Source organism: Strongylocentrotus purpuratus, unplaced genomic scaffold (assembly GCF_000002235.5).
Source record: "Strongylocentrotus purpuratus isolate Spur 01 unplaced genomic scaffold, Spur_5.0 spur5_scaffold_8, whole genome shotgun sequence".
NCBI classification, from domain to species: Eukaryota; Metazoa; Echinodermata; class Echinoidea; order Camarodonta; family Strongylocentrotidae; genus Strongylocentrotus; species Strongylocentrotus purpuratus.
This window is the reverse complement of record NW_022145614.1, coordinates 26435363-26446920: the sequence shown is the minus strand read 5'-3', so window position 1 is coordinate 26446920 and position 11558 is coordinate 26435363. Positions and strand designations below refer to the sequence as shown.

At 39.3% G+C, this 11558-nt stretch overlaps 1 protein-coding gene across 1 annotated transcript; it reads right to left on the bottom strand.

The window, feature by feature from the left end:
- Positions 1–10095: 10095 nt before the first annotated feature.
- Positions 10096–11229, bottom strand: LOC755178 (muscarinic acetylcholine receptor M1-like). The gene has a single exon (XM_001188703.2). It carries the CDS (start codon positions 11227–11229, stop codon positions 10096–10098), a length of 1134 nt encoding a protein of 377 aa, XP_001188703.1.
- Between the last annotated feature and the right edge of the window lie 329 nt (positions 11230–11558).

The window sequence follows — 11558 nt, the reverse complement described above, 5'->3', positions numbered from 1 at the left end:
TGTACACTAGTGGAAGAAAAAAGTCATAAATGTGATAAGTGTAAATGATATGACAAGGTTGCAATACAAATGAAGCGTTACATTAATCAGGAGTAAAAATGTCAATCTCCGCAAAATGCAATTCTATTAAGCTGTCATCTGAGCATATTGAATTGATTAGTTATATCTTGCCTCAAATGTACCCAATACTTGTCATCCTATTTTTTCCATCATAAAGACGATGTTTGTCACACAGAGCCCCATTTATTTCCCAAAAGAATATTGTAACCTTCGTTTTAATAAGCAGGAGATTCATTAATATGTCTATTGCGAAAGTCATGTGGTACAATGCAATTGCAAGCCCAATTGTGAGAAGACCGTTTGAGCATTTTGTCCATAGATCTGCGCGAAAAAGTAATAAATGGAACATTAAACGAGTTTGATAACTGCAAATAAAACCAATCCGACAAAAAATATTAGCTGAACGCGGTATCACAAGGTACTGGTGATATCATGGGGTGGCACCGTTTATTTACCAGTTTCGGATGACGCAAAACATTCCAAATTGCCTTCGAAATTAAGTGGGCAGTTCTGGAAAGTAGAAAAAATAATAAAAACACGTAGTGACTGACTCGTTAAAACAGATACTCTCGCTACCATCGCAACGAAGTGGTAAGCTCCAATCGTCAGGGATATTTTTCTATAAAGCTCAACGATTTTTGTTTTTGTTTTTTAATTCTTTTTTTTTTTACTCGATCGCAACTATTTTCGAAAAAAATTAATTTAATGCTATTGTCAATACCCTATAGCATGCCCCATAGAAATCATGTTAGGATTGTATAAGTCATTGCCATGTCAGCACATTCAAATAAGTGCAGCACACGGCTATTTAAATAATTGCCCTGGGTTGATTTTTCGCAAGTAGTTGATATCGTGTTTTAGTTTTTGTTGTTATTTCTTTTCATTCCTCTTTCACAAAACCAACATTTAACACAATCACAGAACTTTCGAATAATCACTCTAAGGCAATTTCAGTAGTATTATCTGTACGCTAGTTATCACTGAATTATTGCATAATCAAAATATGATTTATGTGGGCTATGGGTGCTTATATTGCCCCGGGGTCAATATCTCGAAAGCCTTTGTGATCTTGTAATATTTTTTCTTTCTTTCATCCGAATCTAGGGATTTATTTTTTTCAATCAAGTTTTCAAACTGTACAAATTTTACTTCCTACTTTCTATCCCATTATAGGGTCGCTACAATGGATATCGTGACGGATATCACAACGTTTATCTCGAATACAGAGCATGGTCCGACGAAACCGACGGTACCTACCCCATCTGACATCACTTTAGGATCAACCTCAATTTTCTGTGTTCAACTCGTCATTTCAATTATGACAGTGTTGCTAAATGTCTTGATTCTACGAGCGTTCCACATCGAAAAAAGACTGCGGACCTACCCCAACTGGTACATCCTAAATATCACAGTCTCTGACTTATTGGTCGGGTTCATCATGGCGATTCGTAGTACTTTTGCTCTCTACAACCAATGGATATTTGGTCCAGTGCTCTATCACTTGTTTGTCGGCGTACAGAACACTGTCCTCGGAGTATCTGTCCTCGGCATCATCGCCATCTGCGTGGACCGTTACGTGGCGACAACCTACCCACTCCAGCATTTCCGTCGTCGGAAAAAGAGCATTGCGAACATCGCCAATGGCATCACCTGGGTGGTGTCCACAGCTTTCTGGATACCTTTGGTGACGATCTGGAATTTGGTGAAGCCCCTTGATTCCACGGCCGGGGGCATATATATGCTGAATTTCATTGTTAATAAATACGCATTGGCTGCCGTCACAGTCGCCCGGTTAGGTATACCAGCAGTTCTCATCATTGCCTTTTACGTAAGGATTCACTTTAGGATAAAAGCTGCTGGTAGCCAACGTCTCTCTGGTACATTTGGCCAGAGCCGCAAACATGGCAGAGGCACCCGAAGTGAAGTCACACATACGAGTCAATGCGATGACCTGCACATTGAAGCCTCTTCTGCAGGTTGGCGAGGCAACAGAAGAGAAGATTCACCTAAAGCAACAGCTCTAGCCAAATTTGATGTGTCTGTCACTGATAAGAAGGGGGAGGATTTTGAAGCAAAATTTCGCCAAAAGATTGATGTAGATGTTAAAAAGGACCTTGACGTCGATATACAAGATGTGGATGACATAGAAGTCCACCAGGACAATGATGTTAAACACCGTAAGAACAATGATTTCAAGGATCATGAGATTGATATCGAAAACCATACGGATACTGATGTCGGAGAACATCAGGATGTTAATGTTGATAACCTCCAGGACATTCATAATGAAAACCAAAATGTTGAAGTTCATGAGGATGACGATGTCATAACCCTTGGGGAAGTTCATGTCGAAGGTTTTAAAGATCAGAGCATTGATAATGGAAACCGAAAGAATGTTGAATCAAAAGACCATCAGGAACATGATGCTGAAAAGGTCAGTATTGAAAGCCACAAAGAAGTTGTGGAACTCAATCGAAAAATTGATGTGGAAGTCAATCAGGAAGTTGGTATGAAAGTCAATTATGGAATCGTTGTTCAAGCGCAACAGGACACTGATATCAAAGTCCATACGGCCAACTGTTTCAAGCAAGGCGTGTCAATCATATCAGAAATAGATATCCATGGCAAACATGCTGACTTCAAAGTAGACCGATTACCAAGGCAAGACAAACATCAAATTCCATCACAGTGCCCATCAACACATGCCATATCTTCAAAATTGTCACGACCCCAAAACGATCGCAGCAAGAAAAGACACCTAGCTTCATCCGACAACAGCAAAGTAATGCGCACCTTGACCTTCATCATACTGGCTTTCTTCGTGACCTGGTTGCCAGGCACCATAAACCTTATCTTTGTTAAAGACAAGACGACGTTTGCTGAGGTTTCATTTTGGTTGACCTATAGTAACAGCCTCATCAACCCGATAACCTATGCCATGGCACAACCTTTGTTTCGCTCGACTATATTAAAGATCATAAAAGTAACAGTAAACAAATGATCTCATCACACATCACTCATCTATTTGCATTTTATAGAATGTAAAAGTATTAAATATTAAAGACCTATATTAGTGGATTATTATGGGGAATTCGACACCATTCGGGTGTTTACTCCATAATTGGTGTTGTCAGTCAACCAAAACGGGCTAAAAATGAAAAAAAGACGTGTAGATATACTTTTTGACGGAAATTCCGAACTTGACAATGATTTTTCTAAGAAATCATCAATAATTCTGGAATCTAACTTTAAAAATGACCACTCAGAACGTTCAGAAAAAAAGCTAAGTTTTGGAGCTGTATTGCGCAATAGCATATGGCGTCACTGCGGGAGCCTCTGCGGTGAAAAGGGGAGTGATTTAGGCATTAAAAAGGTAAACTATGATACTAATTGAAGAGAAAAAAAGACATTTGTCCGAAAAAATGATATGCACTTGATAATCCCAGTGCGTTTCTGGCAATTTCGTCATTCATTATTTACAATGAGATTGTAAGATCCTAAATTGTAGGACAAATACAAGGACATTCCCGCATTGACGTCAAATGCATCTTCAAGCTACGTGACCGTATCACCTTTTTTCGAAAGGCGTAGCACAGTAAGCGTGAGATCTGTGAAAAATGGATGGTTATTATCATTTTTTTTTCAATTTAGAGATTTTCTGAAAAATCAGAGGCTGGTATATTAATAAGTAGAGTGTATTCATGTTTTAAAAGGCTATGTTATTTGGGTTAGAGTGGCCCTTTAAGACAGACATGTTTTACGTTATGCACTGTGCCCTCGAAGTAATGCCTCATTAGGAAAACTCATCATAAATGTCTTCATCCTTGAGATTTGAAAGCAAGCTGAAGTGATTTTATGGCGGGCTACCGCTTTGCACTCAACCAAATCATTATTGATGCAATGAATTTATATGAAAACACAGGACTGCGTGGCTTTGATGCGCACACATGGTGTCAGGTTCATTGTATCAATGATGTAGTACAATAAGCAACATGTGGGCACCGGACTATAGCCTAGGCCGTATTTCGGCACAGACATACTTTCTTTGCACTGGGTATGACTTTCACATTTGGTCTATGTATAGTAATGTCCTCAGAACTATTATCTTTTAACTAATATGTCTTTCTTTGCCGATTTTGCCTACTATAGGGTGTTGCTTTTAGTGTGTAATGTGAGGGTGTTGCTTTAATACGTTTTAAGGGTGTACTTAGGGTGTTACTTGTACTTTAAATTGAACTATAATATAAATGTATGTCTCTGTGTTTAATTAGTCATTTATGTGGCTTTCAAAATCACATTTTTAAATATGTTTGTATACATTTCTGGACCCCTCGATGGAACAGCGCCACCATGTTTTCGGATGCTGAGTATGGCCATCCAGCCGTTTACCTCTGTAATATCTTGATTAGTTTGTACTTCTATTTGTACGGAAATGATTTAAAATCAAATCACAACAAACCCTATAAACAACGAATATTCTTGATTCCGTATGCTTTATGCATTGATCACCCAGTTCCAGTAGGAAATGGCTTAAATTAGCAAAAACTCTTTCAGGACATTGACCTTTTCAAAAGAATGTTCGGCTAGAATGATATGAAATTACAAAGTAAAGATGGTAAAAATTGTGAAATGCTTTTCCCCTTTACATCTTTCTTTCTCTGCATTCTTGTGGCAATTCGGTGACATTGATTTGCTGATTGCTTTCGTCTCTCCTGATATGGTTACATCCACTTTTGGAAAATATATTGCCTTTGGAGACCCTTCAAGAAACAAAAGACTAATAAAGAATTGCAATTAGAAAATGCATCTGTCTAAATGAAGTTCAACTGAACAACTTATGAACTTTATTTACCAATAATGTCTTTAAGGACTAATGTGTCTTTTTCTTTTTAATTATGTGAGCTTTTTCAGTTCTGTTATACTTTGTTTTATTTACTAAGTATAAATGAATCACAATAAGCAGATACAGTACAAGTATTTTGTTTCAAATGTTGTCCTTGATGTTGTTAATTATATAAATATGTATCATTTTTAAATCTTTATTGCTTCGTACACCATTTAAAACCATAGACATTGGTAAGAGTGGGCGACAAAACAAAACATGTAAACTTAACCATACAAATACATCACCGAATAGAGATTCATATTTACACCATTCCTTTCATAGCATCTCTCAAATAAACTCCCCCAAAAAGTTTGGAAACTTCAAGTTTGATTGACTGTATCTTTCTTGAAATGGCATAATCATCCTTATGTTTAGTATCATTACGAACTGTGTTTATTTCTCTTTAAAATGATATTCCATTTGTTATGATATTTGAGTCATAGAATGTGCTTTACATCAAAGTAAGGTGCAAGGTCAAAAGTGAGAAGTTGCAAAATGTACTACACTGTCTTGTTCGGCTGTGCATTCTTCTTTCTGTGAAGAGTGTGTGGTTTCTGTGTAGTGCACTGCATAACAAGACCAGTGCTTACCAGTGCATTTTTGCAACTCTTCACGTTTGACCCTGTCCCTCATTCCGATTTACAGTACATTCCATGGCTGCAAATTCATGAGAAATATGGTATCATTTGAAAGAGGAATAAACATACTTTCTGATGGTACTAACGAAGCGATACTTATCCCATGACACGAGAGGGATAGAATCAATCTAACCTGAGTTTCTAAACTTTTTTTGAGGGGTTTAGTTATCAAGGCAAAAACAAGACAAAATCCTGGCAGAATTCGAATAATAATTCTCTTCATATAAACATGTTTATTAAAAAGAACACAAAGTTTGTATTAACAGAAACAGATTGAGACTACTCTGGTTCAGCTGTGAGTGACAAGACTTTTAAAAGCAACTACAGCTATCAAGGGGAGGCTACACTCGCTCAGTACATCACAGGTCATCCATAATTATACCATCCTCTCTCTAGCTGTAGCATACATAGGCCTCAACTGAGAAAAAACCCTCTTGTGTCCACAGTTGTTCCACTGAAACTACTCTGGCTCCACTGACTTCCTCCATAAAGACTGAAGCTTGTGGACGAGTGTAGTATAAGAAATCATCAGTCACCTTCATTATGAATAGCTGATGAATATTCATTCATAATTGATTAATTATGTGTGCTTGCTGTGTACCAGTGGTGTGCCACATTGTGAAATTTGAATATTTATTTTCTTGAGATTTGATTATGGTCATTATAGCCATGTAGCATTAGAGCCATGTACGATTATCTTTTTCATATTCTGGTTTATATCAGCAACTTTATGAAATAGAGAAACTTAGGGAATCTTGGAAATCCTTACATTTCCCCCTTTTAAGTGCTTTAGACTCAAAATTTCAATCTGTATTAAAGAAATATGATTATGCATAAGTTTTGACAGTATTTTACTGTTAAATAAAATCAATTTTGATTATTAAATTTTTTTTTTTACTTCCTCACTCTTTGGGTGAATGGGTGTACCACCTGTGTATCTGGGAAAGATTATTGTAACAACTACTGTAAGTGCACGATATATCCTACATCCCTCCAAGAGTTCTCCCTTCATGCTTACACATCATCTTCTTCCATATGCAGTGTATCCTTCATGGTTGAATGATTCTCGCTACCGCAACTACAGTATTTGGCCATAGTCTTAGAGGGCAGCAACAGTCAGGCGCGTACACAGGGGGGGGGGGGTTTGGGGCGTTAAACCCCCCCCTTTGGTATTTTTTTATGTTTAAACCCCCCCATAACCCCCCTAAAACCCCCCCCCCCTTTGGATTTTTTTTTGTTTTTATTATTATTTATTACAACCCCCCCCCCCCCCCCGCTTATTCAGCGGTCGGCTGAATCGTTTTTTTTTGGGACCAAAAAAAAAATTCCATGACTGACTTAAAAAAGCTGACCTTACCCTCCCCCCCCCCCAAAGGAGCAAAATGTCAAATTTTTAAATTTCGAGACCAAAAAAAAAAAAAAAGTGTCCTCTTACCCCCCCCCCCCCCCCCCCCCCCCCCCCCCCCCCCCGCTTATTCAGCGCTCGGCTGAGTCGTTGCGATTTTTTTGAGGACCAAAAAAAAAAAAAAAAAGTGTCCTCTTACCCCCCCCCCCCCCCCCGCTTATTCAGCGGCTGGCTGAGTCGTTGCGAAATTTTCGGCACGATTTATAAATGTTAAACCCCCCCCCCCCCCTTGAAAAAATCCTGCGTGCGCGCTTGGCAATAGTCATGGGTATATCTGGCAAAGGCAATTCCAGTTTCCATACAAAAATGCAATGGGTCGAGAACTGGAAAGTCCGATGAAAATCATAGTTTTGAAACCAATAAACTATAAGCAACAGATTATGATAGTGCCTACATAGATTTCATCAAATCATTAGGGGAGTTCATGCAGGCGCGGATCCAGGATTTCTTAGGGGAGGGGCCCCAACTTTTTTTTTTTTTTTGCTCCCGAAAATTTGAAAATCGCGCCGGCCGAAAAGTCGCTCAGTGGTGGGGGGGGGGGGGGGGGGGGGGGGGGGGGGGGGGGGGGGGGGGGGGGGGGGGGGGGGGTCCTCGAAAATTTTAAAATTTGCACCCCCCCCCCCCCTTGAGCGCCAGGGGGTGGGGGCCCAACCCCCAAAAAAGGTAAAAATCGCGTGATTTTGCATGATTTTTTTTCTCAAGGGGGGGGGGGGGGCAAATTTTAAAATTTTCGAGGACCAAAACCTACACAATAGTTTAATAAAATATGGATTGTTGCTGTACATTCTCTATATGGTAGCCGGAAGAAACCTCGTCTTATTATCCTCCCCAGTTTTATATATGTGCATGTGCTAACGAGCGCAGAGTGGGAGCAAGGTCGTCATCTACAGTCGAACATCGTATTTGCCGTACTATAGGGTCATTATCATAATGGACCCCCTATCCACGCATTCATTCTACGGCACAGACAGGTTTCAGGTGCTGATTATGGGTAAACAGTGTATAGATACATATACGCATTGAATGGTTTCAAGAAGATTCATCCATATTAACGTAAAAAGGCGAGAATAGTCGAGTAGATTGAAATGAGGACAGGGATGATTTTTTTTTTCCTCCATATTTTTCCCTGCACAGTGATTTAATTGATTTTCATTTGCTTTCGAAATCATTTACATTTACAACATCAATAAAATTGACAACTCAAGATACAAGTAGTTGTTGAACTGTTGAGTTAACAGAAACTTTAAAAAATTCAATGATGCATTTTTGATATTCATAGAAGAAGAAAAAAAGGGAACACAATACAAAAGACACATATTATCGTTTGATTATTAGGCCAAACAATCACATCGTTGTGACCATTGCTAATGATTAGGAAAACATATCTCAAATTTGCAACACCTTAAATATACAGGTGGATTTCTTTTTTCTTCAAAAGGGACACTAAAGTTATTCATGGAGCTCTCCATCAAAAACAACAACCGGTGGTCATTTGAGGTCAAACGCTAACTCCGAACTGGTCCACTTCCTGTGTGATCCATTTAATATACACCGTTGGTCATAATGGTGGAATAATTTTCTTTTACCCCGATTTATGGAAAGATTTTAACAATAATTTATTCCACTAGATTTAGATAATAGCATACATTCTCAGATTTTATTGAATAATAATTGTTAAGTTTTTGTTTTGCGTGACTGCTAAAGCACGTGTATGCTACTATGCTAATCTACTAGGGGACCTACGTCCTTAAGTCATAACTGATAATAATGAGGAATAATGCCTCATGAAAGGGCACTAATAAAGCATATCGACACGGTTTTGATCCTGGGGGCTCACAGTAACGATGCCATTGCTTAGCCACTGAATCATGAATATTATATTAAATCACTCGTGGATCCCCTAAAGTGAATTTGTTTCATATGTCTCCTATGTCGAGTCCTTAGTATCTGTCTCTTGTTTGACTTCGGTAATTCCTTGACAATAGTATCATCATTTTGAACACCACTAGCATTGATGTTCTAATAGCACGAACCATCGTGCAAGTCCGCCTGGTTTCAATACTAGTAATATCCCACAATCTAGATGTCTATTCACAGGCGTATCAATCATTATCCTGACCGTACCTTGATAATCTCGCAGCTTTGATGAGGGGCGGGGTAATCTTCTGATACCCATTTAAATCACCTGGGTCGCGTGTGGCATATGTGAATATACTCTGCGTTTGTCCACAGTGCTAGTTGCGATGTGCCCTTTGCTGAGGTAGGACGGTGTCAGCGACTGATGTTGTCTTCGATGCACCATGTGAGAGATCGATCGTAGGCCTACATAATTAAAAATTAACAGTGCAAACATTTCGTTGAATTTCTGGCACAGCTATTAATTGCCTTCTTGGGCTCGTTTGGCTATCGAAATAACGCCTTTTTACGAATTGATTTTAAGATCCTCTTGCTGACTTTCCAATGTTTGACAAAAACAGCTCCAGTCTACCTTCAAAGGCTGATATCAGAATACTTACCCTCCCGCAAACTGCGCTCAAACAAGAAATCACTCTTAATAGTTTCTGCCACCAATACCCAGTCTTATGGTTCCCGAACTTTTTATGCAGCATCCCCTCAACTCTGGAACAATTTACCTCAATGAATAAAACAAGCAGATTCAACAGACAAATTCAAATCCATGTTAAAAACCTACTTTTTTGTTAAATAGCCTTTTTCATTTGCATATGCAGCCCCCTCAATTGTCCACTATCTATTATGTATAACTTAATATTTGGCTGTAATTCCTTCTCTTTCTATTTTTCTTAAGTGCTAAGAGACATATTTTGTGATAAGCGCTATACAAATGTTGTTAATTATTATTAACCTGTGCCACTCCTGTTTGTTCGGCACATTGATCTAGACACTATGCAAGTGATCATCGACGTAGCGACTTTGGTGCGGGGACACAAAGGGGAAGACGGGAAAGTAAAAGAAGACGATTCTATAACCTCTCCCATCCTGCACTAATCAATGCTCTTGTTAGTTTACATTTCCACCTGTTTCCAATTCTTCATGGCATCGGTGCCCCTCAATGGCTGGATCCCCGCTATACGCCATTGCTAAAGGTTTTATCGTCGGCACCTCACAATCCGTAGAAGAGTCTTGCGGAACACCGGTTGCGCCATAGCATAGGTCACGGGGTTCAGAAGGCTGTTGATATTTATCATCCAACGACCAACAACAGCGAGTGTTTTATTGGACGTTATGATTGATATGCAACCTGGCAGCGAAGTTATAAAAAACGCCACAATGATGAAGGTCAGAGTACGGAAGGCTTTATGATTATCCGCCGAAGACAGGTGCCGAGGGTTCCTCTGAAACCCATCGGGTTTTGTTGATTGTGTTGTATTGGGCATTGGTGTAAATTGGTGTCGAATAGGTTGCATGCTTCGCTCCGACGATGAAAATATTCGACCAAGCTGTCCAACGTCTTCAACTATGTCAACTGCGATATGATCTGACTGGATTGAGGTTGATGGTTTGGTAGCATTCTCTTGAAGAACTTTAACAACGCCGCTGTCAACATTGGTCTGAGTTTCTACGAATGTGTCATTGGTTCGTCCATGTTGTTCTATACTCGTGGCGTTAATTTTACCTCCAGTCTTTTCTTCTGATGTATATCGTTTTGATAGACTTTCGCTACCAGACGTTTTTACTCGATGATAAATCTTTACACAAATAAGAACGATTATAGAGAAAGGAATGACGAACCTACAAATCGTAACCACAGTCCTGGCATTTATGTTCCTTGAGTAATTTGACGTATATACGTATTCGTCGGGATTCACATCGAGTGGTTGCATGAAGTCCCAAATGGTCGCGATGGGAAACCAAAAGCATGCCGCTACTATCCAGGTCATGACATTGACAATGTGGGCAATATTTTTCTTCTTTCGTTTAAAGTGCTGGAGAGGGTAGTGTGTTGCCACGTAACGGTCCAAACTGATGGCAATGATACCGAGAACAGATACAGTTATGACTGTATTCTGAATACCAACAAACACTTTTAGAATGGTTTGTCCAAATATCCACTCGTCATAGAGATAGGTAACACTGTTGATCGTCATGATGAACCCCACCAGAAGATCGGAGATGGTTATGTTGAGAATGTACTGGTTCGAGTACGTCCGCAACTTTTTCTCGATGTGGAATGCTATTAGAATCAGAACGTTTAGCACCGCTGTGGTGACAGACAAGAACATCAGGAGGCTAAAAATAGCTATAGATCTGTCAGTAGGACCACCTGTCGATGGAATTGATTCTGTCACATTCATCGAGCCAGTTGTACAAACAGCAACAGAACATAAGTCCTCAGTGGCCATTTTCATAAAGTTTCTCAAAACTCAACTGTAAATTTTGCAACTAAACGATATTTCAGTATAAGTTATGCAGTGGGACGCACTTTGGCGTTTTCCAGCATTTGATTTGGACTACATTTCAGGCTCGAATCCAAAGTCAGTCAAATACGGTAAATTTGCACTGATATCGGTGAGAGGCGCCATGAGACTGAATTGTGACGATAAAATCACTA